The 27,978-nt window shown below is 39.8% G+C and overlaps 1 protein-coding gene across 3 annotated transcripts in view; it reads left to right on the top strand.

Annotated features, from left to right (window-relative positions):
- Positions 1 to 26,050, top strand: part of LOC126336866 (NADP-dependent malic enzyme-like) — a 401,213-nt gene extending 375,163 nt beyond the window's left edge. For all 3 annotated transcript variants that reach the window (XM_050000965.1, XM_050000966.1, XM_050000967.1), the window contains 8 exons: positions 6 to 134; positions 470 to 652; positions 1,444 to 1,669; positions 4,055 to 4,197; positions 13,401 to 13,571; positions 23,860 to 23,983; positions 24,072 to 24,191; positions 25,810 to 26,050. In XM_050000965.1, the coding sequence (XP_049856922.1) occupies positions 6 to 134; positions 470 to 652; positions 1,444 to 1,669; positions 4,055 to 4,197; positions 13,401 to 13,571; positions 23,860 to 23,983; positions 24,072 to 24,187 (1,092 nt within the window). In that variant the 3' untranslated portion in view covers positions 24,188 to 24,191; positions 25,810 to 26,050. The remainder of the gene's footprint in view (positions 1 to 5; positions 135 to 469; positions 653 to 1,443; positions 1,670 to 4,054; positions 4,198 to 13,400; positions 13,572 to 23,859; positions 23,984 to 24,071; positions 24,192 to 25,809) is intronic.
- The last annotated feature ends 1,928 nt before the right edge of the window (positions 26,051 to 27,978 follow it).

The raw sequence follows: 27,978 nt of genomic DNA, 5'->3' as shown, positions 1-27,978 counted from the left end.
TCCAGAAACTTCTCGATGATCCTCTCTACATTGGTCTGAGGCATAAAAGAATCACAGGGAAAGAATATGATGACTTTGTAGATGAATTCATGCAAGCTGTTGTGAAGCGATATGGTCAAAACACACTTATACAGGTAATTTGGTAATCCTTAAAGTATATTACTTTCAGTAACAATTTTTATGATAAAATTTGAAATGGATCATACTAAATTACTTTTGCACACTAATGTGATAAATTGCAGTTTCCTGCTACCAAAACTTTTGTTGTTAATATAATTTTGCTTTGTAGTAAAGTTCAGGTTGTAGTACAGTTCTGAACAAACTAAAAATTTTGCCCCTGCTCTTGCCTCAATAGATAAACCTACTGTTGAAGAATAGTTTAAAACACAGAATCTTCAAAACTACTGTTACATTATAATTTTACTGATTATATAATACCATTTAGATGGACTTCCTTATGTTGTTGCAGTTTGAAGACTTTGCAAACAGCAATGCCTTCCGCTTCCTTGAAAAGTACAGGGACAGATATTGCACATTCAATGACGACATCCAAGGGACAGCATCTGTAGCAGTGGCAGGTTTGCTGGCTTCACTTCGGGTCACAAAGACACGTCTTTCGGATCACACCATATTATTCCAGGGTGCTGGTGAGGTAAATTAACATATTTTCATAATTTTTACACATTAAGAAACATAATTAAAAATGTACATTTAGCAGTCTTTATTTTCAAAACTTGATCAATTTCCAGAAATTCTTAAGTTTGACCTCTATAAAAACTTCTAAGATCTGTATTGTTTTGTTGTATTATTACATAAAGCTTCATGTAAACGTACTAAAAAAGTTCTAATAGAACATAAATTATTTAGGAATAAAGACAACCACTCACCATATAGCAAAATGCTGAGTCATCAACAACAAAATGAGTTAACGAGGTTTCTATGTGAATGAGGTTTGTATGTGTTGGTTTGTTTGTACTGTGGCTCAATAAAGGATTAATTCTGAAAGCTATCAAGTTTTCCTCTGTTTTGTGTGTTCCTGTTGATGACTCAGTGCTACCACTTTTCAGTGAGTGGTCTCCTTTACTCCTAAATTATTTAAAGCTTAATGTTCAGACATTTTGAGATAAATCAACAACAAATATTACAGTTTTTTAGGAGAACTGTAATATTCTTTCTAGATCATTGACATGTAGTAAAAACAAAAGTAAACAAAGAACAGAACTTCTAGGGATGCCATCTTTGATGTTCTTTAACATGGGATATGTAACATGGAGAAATAGTACTAATACTCCAGAACTAAGCTTCATCTAAATTGTTATCAAATTATTTTTTAGTGGGCATGAAAATCTTAACTATTCTATTTTTACATCAACACAAGTGCAAAAATAGTTTTAAAAATTGTCACCATTGAAACAATACACAGTTAAAGAATTATTTCTGTAGGCCTCTCTGGGAATAGCTGGGCTGTGTGTGATGGCAATGCAGAAGGAAGGAACATCACTTCAAGATGCAAGAGACAGAATTTGGATGGTGGACTCCAAAGGTCTGATTGTGAAAGACAGGCCAGAAGGTGGAGTTACAGGACACAAAGTGGAGTATGCAAAGAATCATCAGCCCATCAAAAATCTGGAAGATATAGTCAAAACAATACGTCCTACTGTTCTCATAGGTAACTATTGTCTTTAAACATTCTGGGCCTTGAAAGGTACTTCAGTATTTTGTATGGCTTGATATTTAGTTAGTACAAAAGACATTTATCACTTCAGCTGTCTCCTTACTCATCAGGTAATTTTTCACATTCATTGTTGACAAGGAACTGCATACCGTTATTAAATATATATGTGACTTAAAATTTTTTAAGGTTAACAATTTCAATTTTAGTGGAAACAGAATCTGCATGCAAGTGGCCAAAAGTGGTGAAGTAGACAGCTATGGTTGACAGTACCAGTGCTGTGCTCACTAATGTCTGTTCCTTACTAGGTTAAAAATGACAAGTAATTTTAAAGCAAGTGATCAACTTTCTGATACAAATGCCTCCACTAACTAGTAGGTTGAAATAGTTAGTTTTAGATGTATAATTACAGTTGATGAAATTCCAGATAAGTGAAGCTCCATGATCTGAAATACATTTCGGTGTTCTCAATTAGAATACAATTTAGAGAACAGTTATGGAAGATGTGCCCAGTAGGTGGAAGAAAGTATACATCACACACTTGCAAGATGTTTGGTAGAAGTGATCCACAAAACTACCATCAAGCTTCTTTGACATCAATTTGTTGTAGTATTTTAGAATATATTCTGAGCTCAAACATAATGAGGTACCTGAAACATAATCGACACCTCCATGACAACCAGCATGGGTTCTGGAAACATCAGTCATATGAAACCCAACTCACACTTTTCTCGCATGACATACTGAAAGCTTTGGGTCAAGGCAGTCAGACAGATGCAGTATTTCTTTATTTCCTAAAATCATTTGAATCAGTGCCACACCTATGCTTACTATCAAAAGTATGATTGTATTGGGTATTGAATGACATTTGTTATTGGACTGATGACTTTCTGGTAGGGAAGATGAGAGTCATCAACAGATATAGAAGTAACTTCAGGTGTGACTCAGGGAAATTTGTTGGGACTCTTGATGTTATGTTGTATATTGATGACCTAGGATACTGTATAATCAGTAAACTCAGACTTTTTGCAGATGTTGCAGTTATCTATAATGAAATGTTGTCTGAAAGAAGCGACATAAATATGCAATCAGATATTAAAAAGATTTCAAAGTGGTGCAGATATTGGCAATGTTCTTTAAATGTTCAGAAATTTAAAATCGTGCAGTTCACAAAATGGAAAAAAAACTTGGATCCCATGACTATAGTGTCAATGAGTTACAGTTGGAATCTGTTAACTTGTACAAATTCCAGGGTTTAACTCTTTGTAGGGATATGAAGCAGGCTGATCACATAGCCTGCTATGGGAAAAGCAGGTGGTAGGCTTCGGTTTATTGGTAGAACACTGCGGAAACATAATCAGTCTTCAAAAAACATTGCTTACAACTCACTCATGTTACACATCCTATAATGTTACTTAAGTCTGTGGAACCCATATCAAACAGGACTAACAGGGATATTGAATGTATTTGTAGAAGGGAAGTGTGAATGGTCACAGTTGTATTCAATCCACGGGAGAGCATCACGAAGACACTGAAGTGGCTGGCTTTTGAAGATAAATGTGAACAATCCTGAGAAAGGCTACATATAAAGTTTCAAGAACTGCCTTTAAATGATGTTTCAGGGGATATACTATAACCCCTCTGTATCACCTCCATAGAGATCACGAGGACAAGATTAGATTAACTGCAGCACGCATGGAGGCTTTTAAACAATCAGTCTTCCCATGTTCCATATGTGAATGACATTGGAAAAACCATAATGACTTGTACAGTGGGATGTAAACCTCTGCTGTGCACTTCAGTGGTTTGTAGAGTACAGATGTAAATGGATATTTATAGGCTTTTGTGGCCATTCTCAGTTGCCATGACAGTTTTTGGGTTTTTGCACTGCATTATCTTGCCTTTAATTGTTCCATTGTCATCTGTAATATTTCAACCTCACTACTGGAGCAGAATGTTCTAGCATTAATGTTACAACATTTAGAATAGATCAAGGGAGATAGAAATAATGTGATTTTAGTATTCAAAGTATATTGTAGGCAGAAAGTTAATGTTAATGTTTTCAAGTGCCTTTCTTTCTTTAAATTTACGTTATCTAATTCTCATAATTAGGTAGCACCTTATCTCATGACCCCTCAGTTTCTGTTTGATCCTTCATAGGAATGTGAAAGTTCATACTTCAAAAATAGAAGAATGCATCTACAACTTTGTGTGATTGATTAACAAAAGTAGCAGATTAGTTTTTCAGAATGGACAATTTACAGTCATTACATTTCACATTTTCCATTCATTTCTCATAACTTATTCCTCTAAAATTAAGTACCAATATTTGTTTTTAATTTGTGAGAAATTAATAACTTTGTAATTGATTTAATTTCAAAGGTGCTGCTGCTGTTGGAGGAGTATTCACCCCAGAGCTGCTGAAAAGTTTGACAGAATTTTCAGAGCATCCAATTATATTTGCTTTGAGCAATCCAACTACAAAGGCTGAATGTACTGCTGAGGCAGCATATATAAATACAGATGTAAGTGTTCCTTGTTATCAATGTGATAGAGGGAAAGAATATTTACTTTATTAAAACAATAATGGCAAAAAGGCAATATCAAAATTTATCTTAAGGTGCCTTATGGGAGAAAACTGGGGAAGGGGGAATAGGGTGACACACTAAAGCGAACTTTGTTTTTGTTGAGCAAAATATTATGGCAGATCCTATTATGCCATAGGCAAACATGAGTGACATGTCAAACTTGTTTGAATTTCAACTGTGAACTTGGTTGTACCATTTTGAAAACGGGCATGCTCAATGCTAAGCCGCTGAACAAGCAGGGATTGCACTATTGGTGACTGAGCAGGAAACTCACCATGCAAGCCGATGAGGATGCCCCGTCATGACTGAAGCACTGGGGCTCTGGGCAAAGGTTTCTGGCCAAGTAACTGTTGCCTCATTTGGAGTAGATGGTACTAAGCAAATTAAACTACTTGTTATGTGCTGCTGCCCAGTCTACAGCTCTTCAGGCATATGATTATCTAGGTGACAAATTTGAGGCTATTGCCCTACACAAAACTTTGGACATGGTCCAAGGAATTGTCTTTCACAGAGATCTTACACTCCAAACAGATGAGGAGCTGTGCACTGATCTCTAGCAATGAGGTGCTTATTTCATCAGACAGGTAAAGAAAGGACATACATGTAATTTGCACAGATACTGGTGCCTCAAGTTTAGCTTTTGAAGTGAATGTCCTCCCAGGGAAACTTTACAGGTGTAATGCAAAACTGTATGTCCCAGTATCTATGAGGTACTTCCGAGGTTTGGGCATATGTCGTCCCGATTCATAGTGGACCCAAAATTTGGCAGCTGTGGATGATCACTCAATGAAGATAGTTCTTTTGGACATCGACCTTTGTATGTCAACTGTGTGGAACATCGCCCTCCACATTCATCAGCTTGCCCAGTTTTCAAGAAATGACAGAAGATCCAGGGATACAAATCTATTGACCACCTGTCGTACACAGAGACATGGAAGAAAAAGGAATGCTCATGTCCTATGGCTATGACTACATATTATACTGATGATGTCATAAACATGGCCCCATACCTCAAACTTCCCCAAACCATATCTCCTATCACCCTCCTCTTCCATGGTTCCTGTGGTACCTTCTTCAGGAACCACTTCCCACACGCAGCTTGAGAAGCATTCTCCACCTTCGGTGTCCAATGGTGACGGGGCTCGCTCTTGGGATCCCTCTGCAAGCAACCCTTGGACTGGAGGCTTGACACCAAATTATGGCTGAAGGAGCCATGACTTGTGGGCTCCAGGGCCATCCACTCTTCATCTATCCCATTGTTGATGATGGACTCTTAAATGAACTTTGCCCACTAAATGTTACAAACAAATAATAATAATAATAATAATAATAATAATAATAATAATAATAATAATAATAATAATAATAATAAAAAAAGGTCGGGGACGACGCTTGAACCCTATGCCCGCCCACAATGGTAATGACACTGCTAGCCAACTGGAAAATGATTTAAATCCAAATAGAGGTGTTTTGCAGGATATGCTTCCTGCAACCACCCTAGAAGGAAAACGACAGAGGATGAGATGGTCAGATGAAGTTAATTGACACCTCATGTTCTGTTATTACCAAGCAACAAACCTAGGAACCAACACAACTGGATACAGATCACAAGTATACACAACATTTATTACCAGATACCCAGAATTAAAATTTTTAACAGAACGACGACCAGCTGATCAGATCCGTGTAATAATCAAAAATAACAGGATACCCCAGTCAGAATTAGAAAACATCAAACAACAAGTACAACAAATACTGGAACAAAATAATGTGCAATCAGAAGAAGAAGAAAATACAGTAATGGACTCGCACACCCCAGAGCAAACAAACAAAGAACAACACGCATCAATTAAACAATGAGAGGAAAACGAAATCTTAAGACTACCACCAGAACAATTACAAATAGCACACGAAGTGACACACATGTTAGATATAGAAGAAAAATTTCAGCTGACATATATAGAATACAAAGACACAAATACAGACATTAGACCATTCTTGCATAGACCGCCAAATAACCCACAAGTCAAAACAACAATAAAAACTATCAACACACTCATACACAACAAAATAAATGAAAACACAACTATGGAAGAGTTAAAACTACTGGTTTATATAGGAGCACTCACTACACTAAATATACACACTAGGCAGAGATCAGAACCAACCAACACACAGAAGAAACCCACAAAACCAGCATGGCAACACAGGCTACAGATCAGAATAGAAAAACTGAGAAAAGACATTGGACAGCTAACACAATTTACAAGACATCAAATGTCATAAAAAAACGAAAAAGGTTAGGTAAAATCTCACAACAAGAAGTGATAGAGCAATTAGATGAAAAGAAGCAGAAATTACAAGCATTGGCCAAACAACTTAGAAGATGCAAAAAAAAAGTGAAAATAGAAGGAAACAAAACCGAACATTCAACACAAACCAAAAGAAAATTTACCAGACAATAGATAACACACACATTAAAATAGACAATCCTCCAAACATAACAGACATGGAACACTTCTGGAGCAACATATGGTCAAACCCGATACAACATAACAGGCATGCATGGTGGATAGAAGCAGAAATACACACATACAAGATGATACCACAAAAGCCTGAAGTGATAATTTTGCAACATGAAGTCACCAAAGCAATTAATTCTACTCACAATTGGAAAGTCCCTGGAAAAGATAAAATAGCAAATTTCTGGCTAAAGAAGTTCACCTCAACACACTCGCATATAACTAAATTATTTAACAGTTACATTGCAGACCCTTACACATTCCCTGATACACTTACACATGGAATAACTTATATGAAACCTAAAGATCAAGCAGACACAGCAAACCCAGCTAAATACCGCCCCATAACATGCCTACCAACAATATACAAAATATTAACTTCAGTCATTACACAGAAATTAATGACACATACAACACAGAACAAAATTATAAATGAAGAACAAAAAACGCTGTTGCAAAGGAGCACGAGGATGTAAAGAGCAACTTGTAATAGATGCAGAGGTGACATATCAAGCTGAAACTAAACAAAGGTCGCTACACTACACATACATTGATTACCGAAAAGCTTTTGATAGTGTACCCCACTCATGGTTACTACAAATATTGGAAATATACAAAGTACTTCCTAAATTGGTACAGTTCCTAAACATAGTAATGAAAAATTGGAAAACCACACTTAGTATCCAAACAAATTCAAATAATATCACATCACAGCCAATACAGATTAAGCGTGGTATATACCAAGGAGACTCATTAAGTCCTTTCTGGTTCACCTTGCTCTGAACCCACTATCCAACATGCTACGAGGGTCAGTCAAAAAGTAATGCCTCCTATTTTTTTTTCTACGTTTAATTGTCAGGAAATTTAAATGCAATTACATAGGTTGAAAACCACAACATTGAGGATCATTTTGTCATTTTTCAATGTAATCTCCGCCCATCTCTACAGTTTTGGTCCATCTTTGAACAAGGGCATGTATCCCAGCGCGGTAAAAATCACAGCTCTGCTTCCTAAGCCATTGACGCACGGATGTTTTCACGGCCTCCTCATCTTCAAAATGAATCCCACGATGAGCTTCTTTTAGTGGCCGGAACAGATGGAAGTCTGATGGTGCCAGGTCAGGGCTGTATGGGGGATGAGGCAAAACTTCCCATCCAATTTTGACAATCTCGTCAGAGGTGTGACGACTGGTGTGTGGTCTTGCATTGTCATGCAAAAGAAGAACATCTGCCATTGATTTTGTTGGGCGAACTCGCTGAAGAGGTGCTTTAAGTCTTTTGATGGTTGTGACGTATTGAACAGAATTTATTGTGCATCCCTGCTCCAAAAAATCAACCAGAATCACACCCTCTGTATCCCAGAAAACTGTTGCCATAACTTTCCCTGCCGATCGCACAGTTCTGAATTTTTTCTTCCTCGGCGAGCTTGTGTGACGCCACTCCATTGACTGCCTCTTTGATTCGGGTTCAAAAAAATGCACCCATGTTTCGTCCCCGGTCACAATTTTTTTCAGAAACTCATCTCCCTCCAAACGGAAGCGCTGCAAGTGTTGGGAGGCTATTGTTTTCCTTGCCTCTTTATTCTGATCGGTTAACATTCTTGGAACCCACCGTGCACAAACTTTTGAGTACCCCAATTGTTTAATAATCGTGATCACACTGCCTTTACTAAGAGAAATAATGTGACACACTTCATCTGCAGTCACCCGACGGTCACCACGAATGATGTCATCAACTTGCTGAATGTTGTGTGGAGTCACTGCACTCACCGGCCTGCCGCTCCGCTTTTCGTCAGTCAACGGTGTTTGCCCTTCAGCTTCCTTACAACGACGAACCCATCGTCTAACAGTGCTGACATCCACTGTCACAACACCATACACCTTCTTCAGTCTTTCATGGATGCGTATGGGCGTTTCACCTTCTGCATTCAAGAATTCAATCACACAATGCTGTCTCAAACGAACATCGATGTCGGACATCTTACAAACTTCTGCTGTGCTGCCACCTGTTGACACAGAAAGTTACTACTGCAGTGGATTGCAGAAGAAGGTTTGAGGAATGGCGCCAAATTCACATTTTTCACTTAACTTAATTTTTTTAAGTAGAAAAAAAATGGGAGGCATTACTATTTGACCAACCCTCGTAAATACAAATTATGGATACAATATTACTGGAACATACCCACACAAAATCACACATTTGCTATACATGGATGATCTAAAACTACTGGCAGCAACAAATCAACAACTCAACCAATTACTAAAGATAACAGAAGTATTCAGCAATGATATAAATATGGCTTTTGGAACAGACAAATGTACGAAAAATAGCATAGTCAAGGGAAAACACACTAAACAAGACGATTACATATTGGATTACCACAGCGACTGCATAGAAGCGATGGAAAAAACAGATGCCTATAAATAGCTAGGATACAGACAAAAAATAGGAATCGATAATACAAATATTAAAGAAGAACTAAAAGAAATATATAGACAAAGACTAACAAAAATACTGAAAACAGAATTGACAGCAAGAAACAAAACAAAAGCTATAAATACTTATGCTGTACCAATATTGACCTATTCATTTGGAGTAGTGAAATGCGAGTAACACAGACCTAGAAGCACTCAATACACTTACACAATCACAATGTCACAAATATAGAATACATCACATACATTCAGCAACAGAAAGATTCACATTAAGCAGAAAGGAAGGAGGAAGGGGATTTATCAACATAAAAAAAACCTACATTATGGACAGATAGACAATTGAAGAAAATTCTTTCTATAATGAGCAGAAACTAGCAAAATACACAAAGCAATCACTCATATAAATACATCGGCTACACCACTGCAATTTCATAACCAATTCTACAACCCTTTAGATCACACAACATCAACAGATATGAAGCAAGTAGATTGGAAAAAGAAAACACTACATGGCAAGCACCCGTATCATCTAACACAACCACACATCGATCAAGACACATCCAACACATGGCTAAGAAAAGGCAATATATACAGTGAGCCAGAAGGATTCATGATTGCAATACAGGATCAAACAATAAACACCAGATATTACAGCAAGCATGTTATTAAAGATCCCAATACCACAACAGATAAATGCAGACTTTGCAAACAACAAATAGAAACAGTAGATCACATCACAAGCGGATGTACAATACTAGCAAATACAGAATACCCCAGAAGACATGACAATGTAGCAAAAATAATACATCAACAGCTTGCCTTACAACATAAACTTATAAAACAACACGTTCCCACATACAAGTATGCACCACAAAATGTACTGGAGAATGATGAATACAAATTATACTGGAACAGAACCATTATAACAAATAAAACACCACCACATAACAAACCTGACATCATACTCACCAATAAAAAGAAGAAATTAACACAACTAATATCCATACCCAATACAACAAATATACAAAAGAAAACAGGAGAAAAATTGAAAAATACATCCAACTGGCTGAGGAAGTCAAGGATATGTGGCATCAGGATAAAGTTGACCTTATACCAATTATACTATCAACTACTGGAGTCATACCACACAATATCCACCAGTACATCAATGCAATACAGCTACATCCAAACTTATATATACAACTACAGAAATCCGTAATTATTGATACATATTCAATTACCCGAAAATTCCTAACTGCAATTTAACATATACTGTACAGTTAAAAGGAAGTCATGCTTGATCAAGGTCCACGTCACTTTCCACTTTTGACCAGACATAATGTCTGAGATAAGAAAGAAATAATAATAATAATAATAATAATAATAATAATAATAATAGTGTCCCAGTGCAGTCATACCTCGTTGGAGACAACAGGGCACAGGTGCATAGCACCTCAGTGATTACAATTTGCAACATTTACCTGCCTCCAGGCAGGCCACTTACATACTTTGAATTGACTACATTAATCCAACAAATCACCCCCTCCCCCCTCTCTGCTTGGGATCTTCAACACACACCACCCCCTGTGGAGAAGTACCACTTCGTATGGTATTTGAATCTCTGCGTATTAAACTAATTTATTAGACAGAGTTCCCACATTTTTGTCAGCTTCTGCATTAGAGTTCTGCAGCATGTGCTGATAGTCCAATTATCTGAGTAGTTAAAGTTTTCCATGGTCTTTAGTATGGATAGGGACTATGATTGTTGTGTGCATATTTGAGCAGAGTTGGTGACACATCGTTCTCAGCTCCAGGCTATGATGGCTTCAGTTACACAGCTTGAGGCTCCATTGATGGGCACCACTGTTGTGGGCTGGCCATGGGGATCCAATGGATGTCCAGCATGTCAGAGTCCTCCAATCAGTCCTCACCAGTGGTCAGCCCAGTTACTGCTTGCACTGACATTGACCATTCACCTGTGGTCGAGTGGGAGGTCGCCCTGGGGCATAGCATTTGGCAAGACTTCCCAAGGGGCCACACATAAGGCCTCCCTGGTTGGTCTCATAAACAGGTTCCAGGTGATGTCTGTGGCTGACACTGTCGCTGAGCCAATTGCCAATGCCTGTCCTATTTCAGAGGAAACCTCTCATCCTGCAAGAGCTGGGCAACCACAGAGGGTGGGATTATTGATAGTTGGAAGCTCCAGTGTTAGGCATGTTATGGGGCCCCTTAAGGACATGGCTGCCAAGAATGGGAAGAAAGCCAGTGTGCACTCTGTGTGCATACTGGGTGGAGTCATTCCAGATGTGGAATGGGTCCTTCTGGATGCCATGAAGAGCACAGGGTGCAGCCAGCAGCAGGTGGCTCAAGTTGGTCAGAAGAGATTATCTCTGGTTTTGAGCAGCTAACAGAAGTGGTAAAGGCTGCCAGTCTTGTTTGCAAGATGAAAGCAGAGCTGACCATGTGTAGCATAGTAGACAGGACAGATTGCAGATCTCTGGTACAGGGCCAAGTGGAGGGTCTGAATCATAGGCTCAGACAATTCTGCGACCGTGTAGGCTGCAGATTCCTCAACTGGATGTCACACTTCGTTGAACAGTTGGCACTCTTGATTGTAATGGATCATAGGTAGGACAGCTGTGGATGAGACATTTCCTGTTGCATGCAGAGCCCTGAGGATGCCCAATCACTGACTTCCTATTTCCCTTATTTTAGGTCTGTTATTGACAGCACACAAGATATACGTTATATTTTTAGCCTTGTACCTTTTTACTCTTATGAATCTCCCTATTAGATCAGAAAGACAACCAATTTACCAACCCAAAGAGTACATACTGAACAAAGAACAAACTTGTAAGGAGAGGTAAATTGGAATTAGAAATCAGTGAAAAGGAAGAGATATGCCCAAAGTGGAGAAATTCATTGAAGAATATAACATGAAAAAAGAGAAGGAAAAAAAGAGAAAGTATATGATCGCACAGTAACCTACTTTTTCGTAATGAAAAGTAATAAAATCATACTCAATAAGAGTGGAAATATAATATCTTCCTGGTCACCTGGTTGTAGGTCTTTTTGTGAGTTCGTTATACTGTTAATATGATTCCTTGAAAGGCACCATTAAAAGGACCAATGCCTGTTTCCTGTCCTAATCATTGTGAAAGTTAAATCAAGCCTTCATTCCCCGCTTTCTTCTTAGTGCACTTCATGAGTCCATCATAAGTGATGTGTCAACTGTTAGTGACAAGAAGAGTTCATTTTTTGAAATACTAAGCCATGTATTATGTTGAAAGTTAGCTCATTAATGTTCTTTACTTACAAAATATTGTTTTTGTTGTGTGTCAGAGAACAGAATATTAAAAAAATTTTACTACATTTTTGAACAATTTACTATACATTATATAAAGAGTCATCACAGCCCTCATGTATTTTTAAGTGTTGTGCTGTAGGAATGTTTTAAGTTTCCATGATATTTTTAAATTAATAATGGTGGATTATAATTACAGATTATATAAGTAAAAAAAGGAGAATGAACAAGGTGCTTGTAACATTACAATAAAAAAATTATGAAAAGAATAGATTGCTATTCACCATATAGCGGATGTGCTGAGCTGCAGATAGGTGCAACAAAAGGACTGCTAAATACTAACCTTTCAGCCAAAAGGCCTCCCAAATTAAATAACTTAAACACACACATTCACAGAAATGCAGTACATACACACGACCATTTTCTCTGGCTGCCGAGATCAGAGTCTGGCCTTAGCAGCCAGAGAAAACAGTAGTGTGTGTGAATTGCATTTGTGTGAATGAATGTGTGTATGTTATCTAACTCAGAAGAAGATATTCTGGCTGAAAGCTTACTGTTTAGTAGCCTGTTTGTTACGCCTGTCTGTGACTCAGTACCTCCACTATATGGTGAGTAGAAGTCTATTCTTTTCACAATGTTGTCACTATTCCATCCTGAATTTTCCATTGTGTGATTAAGTACACAAAAAGTCAGATATGGGACTCATTTTTAGGTGAGGTTAATATAAGAGCAAATAGTACACAATACATGAGACTACATACTTTGATCAGAGTAAAAATTGTTGAATGTGTATTTGGTATACATAAATGTGCATTTAAAATGATAGTATTCCCAAGTTTATGTATGTTCTGCAAGCCACTTATTAATTTATTTAATTTAGGGTAAAGCAGTATTTGCCAGTGGGTCACCATTTGATCCAGTGACTTACAAAGGAAAAACATTTTACCCTGGCCAGGGTAACAATTCATACATTTTCCCTGGAGTTGCACTGGGTGTTATATGTGCTGGCATTCGTACCATAAGTGAAGAAGTTTTCCTCATTTCAGCAAAGGTATGGTATATTTTGCATGTAATGTCCTGATCAGAATCAGAATTCTCTCTCTGGCTTTAGAGCACAACTTCTTCAGTGTGTATATTAATGTTGAATATAAGCCACAAGAATAATGCTCAACATAAATGGATTGCATCAAATAAGTTACATTACTGAGTGTTTCCACCCAAGACTGTTTGTTCCAGACATGGTACAAATTTAACTAGTACAGGTTGGGGCATTCTCATACTATCATTAATTTTGGGAAAAATCTTTGCACTGAGTCCTGATATAGTGAACTGTGTAATTTATTTTAATCTTCACTGAAGACATCTGAACAGTGATTAGTTTTTAGTGACTTTATCTGTCACACAACCAACTCTCAAACAATTAATATATATATATATATATATATATATTTTTTAAATTGGGGTTGAGGATGGAGATTGGGCAAATAGTCATATGATTTTTGAAATGGCCCTTCCACTGTTGGTGAAAACATTATCACAATGAAACTCACAGGCCTGATTGCAAGCTATTGCACATTTTCAGAACAATGTGACTGCCTATAATGTTTATACAGACAGCTGCTTTGCTTTTCTGTTCATCAAAACGAATTGTCCTTACCCATACCAGCAAGGACTGCCTTATTCCTTCATACTTCACTGTTGCTGTAATACACTGGCAGTTTTCCTTGATTTCTGTAAATTGCTTGAGGCAAATGCCGGGATGGTTCCTTTGAAAGAGCATGGCAGATTTCCTTCCCTAATCTGGTTTTGTGCTCCATCTCTAATGACCTTGGTGTCGATGGGATATGTAACATTAATCTCCTCTTCCTCCTCCTCCTCCTCCTCCTCCTCCTCCTCCTGATACCCTGGCATATAGTTTGCGTTACATCTACAAGGTCCTCACTTGACCACATGAAAGCTGCATCATGCTCTGTGTTTCATCACTCCATAATTTCTACTTATGCTGCTTTACAGAAAAACAGTGGAATTGATTTCACAAATGAAAGCTATGTCACATTCCTTATTGTGTTCGTAGGCTTATGGGCAGCACTATCATCATGAAAACTAATTCATATTACCATCTGTACTTGAACTGAAATGAAGTCCTGTGCAGCACTTGGCAAATATCTAATTATCAGGTTATTCAGAACACTTAAAGAGTTATGTAATCTCTTCCTATTACAATTAAAATAACATTTAGTGTTCCCATTGTGTTTCCCCTTCACAGTAATTCAGTGACAATCTAGGTCCATGTAACTTGTTCTTAAAGTTCTCAGTTCTTGGAGTTAGCTTCATTCTCTCCATTCAATTTTTATGACAGCAGACATATCTATGTTGATGCAGTGTTATAAACCTCAACTATTTTCCATAGTATGTGCACTGCACATTTGGCCATTTAGCATATTTGGTTTTGAACAAATGGTAAAGCAGAGAATATTACATTGACCTTTGCTTAATGTACAGATGTTTTGATTTGGTATTAATTTGCAAGCTACAGAGCTATGTAGTTGTCACCAGCCCATCAAATCTATATCAGAATCAAGACTGTTTTTGTTGTTACTTTAGATATGCCTTATGCATTCTTGTTTTATAAGTATGTTTTACATCCATGAGGATCTCTTCACTGTGGCTATATGGGACAAAATTTACAAGGGTTGGACAAAAATATGAAAACACCGAGAAATGCATTCCAGGCTTTCAGACTGTGCTGTTGTATTCGACCACAAACACCACCTGTGCAATGTCCTCAAGACATTGCAAGTGTGTATCATGGTCAGAACAGTGTTCATTACAGTTGCGAGTGCATTATATCAGAGCCAAGAGAATTCAAACATGGGCAAGTTGTTGGTGCTCGCATGGTGGGTTCTTTCATAATGAAGGTAGCTGCAGTGCTTTGTATTTAGAGAGGAAACATAGGGAAGATTTACACCACATACAGGGAAAGCAGAAAAACATCATCTGCTAAGTTACAATACAGATGAAAACAGGGCAAGCTGGAATTCGAAAACTACTCATTGGTGATGCAAATGCCCATAACAGGAAAACTTGGCACTGTGAAACATGGCACTGTGAAACTTGGTACTAGAAAATCTGGTCTATATAGCAAGGGAAGAATGTCATTCGATACAATGAGTCTTCTTCCACACAGTTTAACTTCTGGGTGAATTTACATTCTAAGAAAGAAGTATGGTGGAGTTTTGGTATTGAAGTAGGCATACATATAATGGTATTTCATGGAAACCACAGTTATTCTGCAGGGTCACATTGCTGCCTAGGATTCTACAGCACCATCTACATTTATACTCCACAAGCCACCCAATGGTGTGTGGTAGAGGGCACTTTATGTGCCACTGTCATTACCTCCCTTTCCTGTTCCAGTCGCATATGGTTCGCGGGAATGACGACTGCCAGAAATCCTCCGTGCACGCTGGTATCTCTCTAATTTTACATTTTTGATCTCCTCGAGAGGTATAAGTAGGGGGAAGCAATATATTCGATATCTCATCCAGAAATGCACCCTCTCAAAACCTGGGCAGCAAGCTACACCGTGATGCAGAGCGCCTCTCTTGCAGAGTCTGCCACTTGAGTTTGCTAAACATCTCCGTAACCTATCACGCTTACCAAATAATCCTGTGACAAAAAGTGCCAGTTTTCTTTGGATCTTCTCTATCTCCTCTGTCAACCCGACCTGGTACGGATCCCACACTGATGAGCAATACTCAAGTATAGGTCGAACGAGTGTTTTGTAAGCCACCTTCTTTGTTGATGGACTACATTTTCTAAGGACTCTCCCGATGAATATCAACCTGGTACCTGCCTTACCAACAATTTTATATGATCATTTCACTTCAAATCGTTCTGCACGGATACTCCCAGATATTTTACAGAAGTAACTGGTACCAGTGTTTGTTCAGCCATCATATAATCATACAATAAAGGATCCTTCTTTCTATGTATTCACAATACATTACATTTGTCTGTGTTAAGGGTCAGTTGCCACTCCCTGCACCAAGTGCCTGTCCGCTGCAGATCTTCCTGCATTTCGTTACAATTATCTAATGCTGCAACTTCTCTGTATACTACAGCATCATCCGCGAAAAGCCGAATGGAATTTTCGACACTATCTACTAGGTCATTTATATATATTGTGAAAAGCAATGGTCCCATAACACCCCCCTGTGGCACGTCAGAGGTTACTTTAACGTCTGTAGACGTCTTTCCATTGATAACAACATGCTGTATTCTGTTTGCTAAAAACTCTTCAATTCAGCCAGACAGCCGGTCTGTTATTTTGTAGGCTCTTCCTTTGTTTATCAGGCAACAATGTGGAACTGTACTGGACGCCTTCCAAAAGTCAAGGAAAATGGCATCTACCTGGGAGCCTTTATCTAATATTTTCTGGGTCTCGTGAACAAATAAAGCGAGTTGGGTCTCTCACGATTGCTGTTTCCGGAATCCATGTTGATTCCTACAGAGTAGATTCTGAGTTTCCAGAATAGATTGATGTTGGAGACATAGGTCTATAGTGTTGTGCATGTGCTCGATGACCCTTCTTGAAAACTGGAACTACCTGTGCTCTTTTCCAATCATTTGGTATCTTCCATTCATCTAGAGACTTGCGGTATACGGCTGTTAGAAAGGGGGGGGGGGGGGGGGGGGAGATTATGAGGCCATTTAGCTGATCAGTTCCGTCATGCGCTACAGTGCTCCCCCCACCCCCCAGTTGGTGATACTGAGTTCCATGATGACCCTGTTCAACAGCTTGCATTATCTAGGATTAGTATTGTGAGCCTGAGGATGAATTTCTCACATGTCTCCCACCCACAACAATCATTTTGGAGTGAAGGCTGCATTACTGTGATCCACTGCCATCTTCATTATGTGAACTTGCCACTACTTTGCAGGAAGGATGGTCTAAGGTTCTATTTAAAAATATTCAGAACCTGTATTTATCCATTCTGCGATGACTGGAAGTGGTTTTGAGCACCTACATCATATTTGGTATGGTAATGTGTTAAATTTGTGATGTTTTCATATTTTTCTCCACCCCTTGTATATTTGTCTAATCTTGTAGCATTTCATTAGGCTCTGAAACACTCATTTTGAAAGTAACCCATTGTCCATGGTGAAGCCATTCTTTAAGCCATTCCTTCTACCAGAAGTACTCATCTAGCAATACATGCTTGGGAATCTCTGAACAGTTTCAAAAGTGGGAGAGAACTGACCGTCTGAGGTTCACCTTCATATCTGAGGTATAAATTTAATTGCATTTCCTGTGTGGGAGGCAGGGACTGCATTAGAGTCCTGTTCTGGCTCATACTCTTAACAGGGGTCCACTGGGGGTTAACCGGACCATAACTCTAGGTTCGGTGTGGGGTGGCGGTGGGATGAGTGGATTGCTGTAGCCAGTTGGGGGAGGGGGGGGGGGGGGTTGTGTACCACTGAGGGCTGTGGTGGAGATGGAGCCTCTGTTGTTTCAAGGTTCCCAGTCCCCCCCCCCCCCCCCCCCCCCACACACACACGCACACAAAGACAAACAAAAGCGCTGGCAGGTAGACAGACAAAATTCAAGCTTTCGCAACCAATGGTTGCTTCATCAGGAAGGAGACGGAAAGACGAAAAAGGATGTGGGTTTTAAGGGAGAGGATAAAGAGTCATTCCAATGCCGGGAGTGGAAAGACTTACCTTAGGGGGTAAAAAGGACGTAAAGGCAAAGAGTTTGGGCAGAGATGTCAGTCGAGGCGGAAGTACAGAGGCAAAGATGTTGTTGGTAGACAGGTGAGGTATGAGCGGCGGCAACTAGAAATTAGCGGAGATGGAGGCCTGGTGGATAATGAGAAGAGAGGATATACTGAAGGGCAAGTTCCCATCTCTGGAGTTCTGACAGGTTGGTGTTAGTGGGAAGTATCCAGATAACCCGGACGGTGTAACACTGTGCCAAGATGTGCTGGCCGTGCACCAAGGCATGTTTAGCCACAGGGTGATCCTCATTACCAACAAACACTGTCTGCCTGTGTCCATTCATGAGAAAGGACAGTTTGTTGCTGGTCATTCCCACATAGAAAGCTTCACAGTGTAGACAGGTCAATTGGTAAATCACGTGGGTGCTTTCACACGTAGCTCTTCCTTTGACCGTGTACACCTTCCGGGTTACAGGACTGGAGTAGGTGGTGGTGGGAGGGTGCATGGGACAGGATTTACACCGGGGGCGGTTGCAAGGGTAGGAGCCACAGGGTAGGGAAGGTGGTTTGGGGATTTCATAGGGATGAACTAAGAGGTTACGAAGGTTAGGTGGACGGCGGAAAGACACTCTTGGTGGAGTGGGGAGGATTTCATGAATGATGGATCTCATTTCAGGGCAGGATTTGAGGAAGTTGTGTCCCTGCTGGAGAGCCACATTCAGAGTCTGATCCAGTCCCAGAAAGTATTCTGTCACAAGTGGGGCACCTTTGGGGTTCTTCTGTGGGAGGTTCCGGGTTTGAGGGGATGAGGAAGTGGCTCTGGTTATTTGCTTCTGTACCAGGTCGGGAGGTAGTTGCAGGATGCAAAAGCTGTTTTCAGGTTGTTGGTGTATTGGTTCAGGGATTCCGGACTGGAGCAGATTCATTTGCCACGAAGACCTAGGCTGTAGGGAAGGGACTGTTTGATGTGGAATGAGTGGCAGGTGTCACAATGGAGGTACTGTTGCTTGTTGGTGGGTTTGATGTGGATGGATGTGTGAAGCTGGCCATTGGACAGATGGAGGTCAACGTCAAGGAAAGTGGCATGGTATTTGGAGTAGGACCAGGTGAATCTGAGGAGTTGAGTTTGGAGAGGAAATTCTGGAGTTCTTCTTCACTGTGAGTCCAGATTATGAAGATGTCATCAATAAATCTGTACCAAACTTTGGGTTGGCAGGCCTGGGTAAGCAAGAAGGCTGTCTCAAAGCGACCCATGAATAGGCTGGTGTATGAGGGGGGGCCATCCTTGTACCCATGGCTGTTCCCTTTAATTGTTGGTATGTCTGGCTTTCGAAAGTGAAGAAGTAGTGGGTCAGGATGAAGCTGGCTGAGGTAATGAGAAAAGAGGTTTTAGGTGGGGTTGCAGGTGATCAGCGTGAAAGGAACTGCTCCATCGCAGCGACGCCCTGGACGTGCGGAATATTTGTGTATAGGGAAGTGGCATCAATGGTTACAAGAATGGTTTCCAGGGGTAACAGACTGGGTAATGATTCCAGGCGTTCCAGAAAGTGGTTTGTGTCTTTGATGAATGATGTGAGACTGCATGTAATGGGTTGAAGGTGTTGATCTACGTAGGCAGTGATATTTTCTGTGGGGCTTGGTAACCAGCTACAATGGGGCGGCCGGGATGATTGGGTTTGTGAATTTTAGGAAGAAGGTAGAAGGTAGGGGTGCGGGTTGTCGGTGGGCTCAGGAAGTTGATGGTGTCAGGTTAAAGGTTTTGTACGGGGCCTAAGGTTCTGAGGATTCCTTGAAGCTCCGCCTGGACGGGAATGGGATTACCTTGGCAGACTTTGTATGTAGTGTTGTCTGAAAGCTGACACAGTCCCTAAGCCACATACTCCCAATGATCAAGTACCACAGTCTTGGAACCCTTGTCCGTGGGGCACCTTTGGGGTTCTTCTGTGGGAGGTTCCGGGTTTGAGGGGATGAGGAAGTGGCTCTGGTTATCTGCTTCTGTACCAGGTCGGGAGGTAGTTGCAGGATGCAAAAGCTGTTTTCAGGTTGTTGGTGTATTGGTTCAGGGATTCCGGACTGGAGCAGATTCATTTGCCACGAAGACCTAGGCTGTAGGGAAGGGACTGTTTGATGTGGAATGAGTGGCAGGTGTCACAATGGAGGTACTGTTGCTTGTTGGTGGGTTTGATGTGGACGGATGTGTGAAGCTGGCCATTGGACAGATGGAGGTCAACGTCAAGGAAAGTGGCATGGTATTTGGAGTAGGACCAGGTGAATCTGAGGAGTTGAGTTTGGAGAGGAAATTCTGGAGTTCTTCTTCACTGTGAGTCCAGATTATGAAGATGTCATCAATAAATCTGTACCAAACTTTGGGTTGGCAGGCCTGGGTAAGCAAGAAGGCTTCCTCAAAGCGACCCATGAATAGGCTGGTGTATGAGGGGGGGCCATCCTTGTACCCATGGCTGTTCCCTTTAATTGTTGGTATGTCTGGCTTTCGAAAGTGAAGAAGTAGTGGGTCAGGATGAAGCTGGCTGAGGTAATGAGAAAAGAGGTTTTAGGTGGGGTTGCAGGTGATCAGCGTGAAAGGAACTGCTCCATCGCAGCGACGCCCTGGACGTGCGGAATATTTGTGTATAGGGAAGTGGCATCAATGGTTACAAGAATGGTTTCCAGGGGTAACAGACTGGGTAATGATTCCAGGCGTTCCAGAAAGTGGTTTGTGTCTTTGATGAATGATGTGAGACTGCATGTAATGGGTTGAAGGTGTTGATCTACGTAGGCAGTGATATTTTCTGTGGGGCTTGGTAACCAGCTACAATGGGGCGGCCGGGATGATTGGGTTTGTGAATTTTAGGAAGAAGGTAGAAGGTAGGGGTGCGGGTTGTCGGTGGGCTCAGGAAGTTGATGGTGTCAGGTTAAAGGTTTTGTACGGGGCCTAAGGTTCTGAGGATTCCTTGAAGCTCCGCCTGGATGGGAATGGGATTACCTTGGCAGACTTTGTATGTAGTGTTGTCTGAAAGCTGACACAGTCCCTAAGCCACATACTCCCAATGATCAAGTACCACAGTCTTGGAACCCTTGTCCGCCGGAAGAATGACGATGGATCGGTCAGCCTTCAGATCACGGATAGCCTGGGCTTCAGCAGTGGTGATGTTGGGAGTAGGATTAAGGTTTTTTAAGGAGGATTGAGAGGCAAGGCTGGAAGTCAGAAATTCATGGAAGGTTTGGAGAGGGTGATTTTCAGGAAGAGGAGGTGGGTCCCGCTGTGACGGAGGACGGAACTGTTCCAGGCAGGGTTCAATTTGGATAGTGTCTTGGGGAGTTGGATCATTAGGAGTAGGATTAGGATCATTTTTCTCTATGGAAAAATGATATTTCCAGCAGAGAGTCCGGGACAATAAATCTTTGATGAGAGCTGTTTGGTTGAATCTGAGAGTGGGGTTGAAGGTGGGCCTTCGGATAGGACAGAGGTTTCGGATTGAGACAGAGGTTTGGAGGAAAGGTTAACTACTGAATTAGGGTGTTGTGATTCCAGATTGTGTTGATTGGAATTTTGAGGTTTTGCGGGGGGGAGGGGGGGGGGGAGTGGAGCTGGAAGTGGAAGATTGAGTAGATGGGAGAGACTGGGTCTGTGTGCAATGAGAAGAAGTTGAGGTTTGCTGGAAAGGTTGTGAAGGGTGAGTGAGTTGCCTTTCCGGAGGTGGGAAACTAGGAGATTGGATAGTTTTTTTAGGTGGAGGGTGGCATGCTGTTTCAATTTGTGGTTTGCCTGTAGGAGGATGCTCTGAACAGCCGCTGTGGACATGGGAGAGGAAAGATTGAGGACTTTCATTAAGGATAGGAGTTGACGGGTGTGTTCATTGGCTGAGTTGATGTGTAGGTGAAGGATTAGGTGGGTGAGGGCAATGGATTGTTCAGTTTGGAACTGGTATAGGGACTGATGGAAAGAAGGGTTACAGCCAAAGATGGGAACTTTAAGTGTGAGGCCTTTGGGGGTAATACCTAATGTCAGACAAGCCTGAGAAAATAAAATATGGGAGCGTAATCTGGCTAGGGCGAAGGCATGTTTGTGGAGGGAATGTAAATAAAACTTAATGGGGTCATTGTGGGGGGTTGTGAGGGTGACACGCTAATAGAAGGTGGAAAGTGTAACATGAGGCTGAAATGAAAATGAAAATAAAAATACGAGGGCCATCCACAAAGTACATTGCGTTTTGGTATTTAAAATAAATAAAGTATTGGAATTTTTTAAAATTGTATACGGATGAAAGCCACACTTCAATACTACTTTTCTACATAGTTGCCATTTAAATTAAGGCACTTATCGTAGCGATGGATGAACTTGGAAATTCCTTCATCGTAAAATTCAGCTGCCTGCGCCTTCAACGACGTGGTTACCTCTTCTTGAAGCTGTGCGTCATCATCAAAACGCTTCATAGCCAACCAATTCTTCATTTCTAGGAATAAGTGGAAGTCACTTGGTGCCAGGTCGGGAATGTACGATGGATGAGGAAACAAACTCCCACTTTAAAGATTCGATAACTTCATGAGTGGCATTTGCCGTGTGGGCCCGGGTGTTGTCGTGAATCAGCAAGATCTTTGAGCCCAACTTTCCCCTGCGCTTGTTTTGTATTTCTCTTCTGTGGTTGTGAAGAGTTTGGCAATACCTTTGAGAGTTTATTGTAGTGCTACTTTCCAGAAAATCCACAAAAATCGTATTTCTACTGGGTTACTGATTAACCACGTGGTTGAAGGCACAGGCGGCCGAATTTTATGATGAAGGAATTTCCAAGCTCGTCCATCGCTACGATAAGTGCCTTAATGTAAATGGCAACTATGTAGAAAAGTAGTATTGAAGTGTAGCTTTCATCTGTATATAATAAAAAAATTCCAATACTTTATTTATTTTTAATTCCAAAATGTAATGTACTTTGTGGATAGCCCTTGTATATGGGGAGAGATATAGGTCAACTAGAAAGCAACTGGATATCTGGTGTGAAAAAAGGCAAAAAAGTGTTGGTTAAAGCTGGGCTATGTTGATCCTAAGGTAAAATTGGGTTGGTAGACAACAATGTGCACAAAGGTGAGACAAAACATGTCAAAGGGTGGAGGAATTTGGGAAAATTTCAAAAAAACTACAGGTAAATGTATTAAAAGGAGTGGTTTTGTGGTGGCAGATTATGAAAATGAGGCTAACAATTGTCTGATGAAGAAATAATGACGTTACAACCTGTGGGAAGCGGCTAAAATTGGTCAGTGATGTGGGAAAAACGGAAATGGAAATAAAGTGAAAGTTATTAGAACTAGCCGAAATGGTTGTTTAATAGGTGAAAGGAACTGTTTGTGAACTGGAAACAGTGGATTTTATTGCAGCGGTAGTGTTGAAAGCTGAAAAAAAATTTTTTGGTTATGGTTTGAAAATTGTATGGTAGATTATGGTAAAAAGGAGAGGGTGCATACAATATATATATATATATATATATATATATATATATATATATTCACATCAACTCCTAATCATTTTTTTTATTTCCATTAAAGTTTTGGTATTTTTTAAATCTTTGCTTGATCAGTATTGATACCTTTTGTACTGATATACACTAATGGCTGGACTTATTTCAGGCACTTTCTGATCTGGTCAGTGAAGATGATTTGGAGAAAGGAAGCCTTTACCCACCTTTATCAAGTATACAGAAGTGTTCAGTTGAAATTGCTGTCAAAGTAGCAGAATATGCTTATGAAACAGGTATACACAACTCTCTAATTTTTTTCTTACTGTAAAATTTATGTAGTTTTACATTTGAATATTTTGATTGCACTTCCCCTGCTTTTAGGTGTGGCATCAACTCTACCACGACCTGAAAACTTGGAAAAATTCATCAGAGCTCAGCTATATGACTACTACTATAAATCTTCCGTTCCTTCAGTGTATGATTGGCCTAAATTATGAAAGGGTAAGTCTAACATATAATTTATTTTATTCTTTCTGAGAGATAGGTATAGGAATTAGACAAAATAATGAGAACACCCTGAACAAGTATTTCATTTTTAAGATAATGTGTAATGTACTTCATTATCTTCTTTCTCTACTGTACTGTAGCATATCTGGAAGTGTTTAGCATTTCCACTGTGTGTCAGGCAACCTTACTTGTACACTGTTCCCTTCAGCAACATTAGTTTATGTACAGAAAGAACCAGAAATTTTTTTAAAAAATCAGACTGAAGACACCATAAATGTGTGAATTGTCATACTAAGATTTTCAGAGATGCTTACGATAACACTGGCAGGATAAGAAGCTGTACGGAGCTATGAACCCTTTGAAGGTGATGATGTCGTCCTTTCATTGGTGCTGGCCTTATATCCAGCATATGTTCATAGGGGACAAAAAAAAAGTCATCAGTCTCATTTTGCCTGGTTTTGCAATTTCATTTTTGCAGTGATAGCTGGAATCAACCAAACAAGTACTGCTTATCACATTGTTCTTGAGAAGCTCAGTGTCAATGGAAAGTGTCAGTTTGTTTCCCATTACAAACAAAATGATTTTTTAAGTGCAGTTTTACATGCCCGTTTATGAGAGTCATCCCAAAGTTGTCTTGTGTGATATTAGTTTTATCAGCTGTCCTGGTTCATGCAAGATGCTACTGCCAAGCAGCGGTGCTAGTCAGTTGCTGCTGGAGTACTTGTTATTCTGTGTATTTTATTGTCCCTGATAACAGAGATTAGTAAAATGAATATCACACTAGAGTAATTTGGGACAGCTCTATCACAGGGGCATGTAAAATTTCTTTTTAAAAATAATTTTGTTTGTAGTGGGGAAACAAACATTTTCCATTTTTCACTGAGCTTCCCATGAAAGACATGATGAGCATCATTTACTTGGTCCGACTCCAGCTACACATGACAAAACTGAAATTACAAATATCTACCAAAACATCAAAGATAATGCACCTGAATACTCCTAAGAGGGACACACACGTGTGTGTGTGTGTGTGTGTGTGTGTGTGTGTGTGTGTGTGTGTGTGTGTAAAAATGGGAAAGTTTCATGTAGGTTGATACACTGTTGATCTTTCCATCTTCCTAATGAGAAATAAATTTATTTGTAAACATCAGAAAGTACCCTTCCCGTGAAGTGATAGCCTGAACAACATGTACCACATCGTGTATTTATCCTTCCTCCAATGTTTCTGTTGATTCATATTTTCTTAATTGAGGTAATGATGTACAGAGGACTGCTTATTTTCTATAAATTTTTGACATGATCAGAATGTTGTCCACATTGGCCAGATAATTAGCACCCTGTTCCTTTTTTTTTTTTTTAACCATATTTTCCATCTCCCTCCTTTCCTCTCATTAGTGGGAACCCAAATGTCTTTTTTTAATAGTTGTGTTTAGGGAAGGAATTATTGTGTTGCCACTTCAGAGTAGGTCTGACACTATAATTGGATGTTAAGCTTCATTTGTGGATGCACCTGTAAAACATTTTGTATTTAATGAGTAAACGATGAATTTGCATATTTCTCAAGTCTGGGACATTTTTGTACCAATTTTTATACCTTGTTTTCTAATTTCAGGCTTATATGAATGCAGTTTCCTACTTCACTGATCCATTCCCTCAATGAATTGGAGATAAGGAGCAAAGGGGTACAGGAACATTTCTTGTAAAATTGTCTTTTGTGTTTATTTATTTTTAATGTGTAAAATATTGTCTCTTTGATTAAATTGTCTGTTTATCTGTGTACAGGTGTTACAGAATATATATTATTGTGAATATTTGTGTTCATATACAATAAATGTAAATACTTTTGTTAAAAATATTGTTTTCAAAACAAGCCCCTCATTCTTTGTTAGTATTGACTTAACACTGTATGTGAAAATTCCATTTTTAGGAACAAATACTAGGTGAGATGGTTCAAGACACACACAATCACAAAATTAATAGGTAAGTCTGTAGGCTTTGATGACCACTGTCATTGTAGGAAAAATCTTCTAAGGTGCAACGTCACATATGATCCTCTTCACTGTCTTCTTGCACAGTCAATGTTTTGGCTCCTCTGCTGGAATCTTTTTCGAGATCATTTGGTGTTTCTGGTTAGCTGTACACTCAACTCACCTCTACTGGTATCTTGAGTGCTCAGCTAAACAAGGAACATCAGAAGGTCCTGAAGAAGAACCCAGCAGAGGGATGCTCTAGGCTAGTGTCAAAATTGTTGTATGCAGTGATGGTTATTTATGGTAAGCCCTCTGTATAAAATTGTATAGTAGATAATGGTAAAAAGGAGAAGGTGAATACAAAGTGAAACTACTGGCAAAAATAAAAAGTGAAAATAAGACGACAGAAAAGATTTCAAAATGCAACAGTGACAATAACAAACATAATTGTTGGGTTCAAATTAATGATATGAATATAATAGAAGGAAACATTACATGTGGGAAAAATATATCCAAAAACAAAGACGATGTGACTCACCAAACAAAAGCACTGGCAGGTCGGTAGACACACAATCAAACACACACATAACCACAAAATTCAAGCTTTCGCAACCAACGGCCGCTTCTCCAGGAAAGAGGGAAGGAGAGGGAAAGACGAAAGGGTGCAGGCCCCCAAGGGAAAGGGCAAGGAGTCATTCCAATACCGGGAGTGGAAAGAACCACCTTTTTTTTTTTTTTTTTTTTTTTTTTTTTTGCCCCATCAGTCTATTGACTGGTTTGATACGGCCCACCACGAATTCCTTTCCTGTGCTAACCTCTTCATCTCAGAGTAGCACTTGCAACCTACGTCCTCAATTATTTGCTTGACGTATTACAGTCTCTGTCTTCCTCTACAGTTTTTGCCGTCTGCAGTTCCCTCTAGTACCATGGAAGTCATTTCCTCATGTCTTAGCAGATGTCCTATCATCCTGTCCCTTCTCCTTATCAGTGTTTTCCACATATTCCTTTCCTCTCCGATTCTGTGTAGAACCTCCTCATTCCTTACCTTATCAGTCCACCTGATTTTCAACATTCGTCTATAGCACCACATCTCAAATGCTTCGATTCTCTTCTGTTCCGGTTTTCCCACAGTCCATGTTTCACTACCATACAATGCTGTACTTCAGACGTACATCCTCAGAAATTTCTTCCTCAAATTAAGGCCGGTGTTTGATATTAGTAGACTTCTCTTGGCTAGAAATGCCTTTTTTGCCATAGCGAGTCTGCTTTTGATGTCTTCCTTGTTCTGTCCGTCATGGTTATTTTACTGCCTAGGTAGCACAATTCCTTAACTTCATTGACTTCATGACCATCAATCCTGATGTTAATTTCCTCGCTGTACTCATTTCTACTACTTCTCATTACCTTCGTCTTTCTCTGATTTACTCTCAAACCATACTGTGTACTCGTTAGACTGTTCATTCCGTTCAGCAGATCATTTAATTATTCTTCACTTTCACTCAGGATAGCAATGTCATCAGCGAATCGTATCATTGATATCCTTTCACCTTGTATTTTAATTCCACTGCTGAACCTTTACTTTTCCTACAGCCAAACTGATCATCACCTAGCACATTCTCAATTTTCTTTTCCATTCTTCTGTATATTATTCTTGTAAGCAGCTTCAATGCATGAGCTGTTAAGCTGATTGTGCGATAATTCTCGCACTTGTCAGCTCTTGCCGTCTTCGGAATTGTGTGGATGATGCTTTTCCGAAAGTCAGATGGTATGTCGCCAGGCTCATATATTCTACACATCAACGTGAATAGTTG

This window comes from Schistocerca gregaria, chromosome 2, assembly GCF_023897955.1.
Source record: "Schistocerca gregaria isolate iqSchGreg1 chromosome 2, iqSchGreg1.2, whole genome shotgun sequence".
NCBI lineage: Eukaryota > Metazoa > Arthropoda > Insecta > Orthoptera > Acrididae > Schistocerca > Schistocerca gregaria.
The sequence above is the reverse complement of the archived record's forward strand: the minus strand, read 5'-3'. Positions and strand labels throughout refer to the sequence as shown.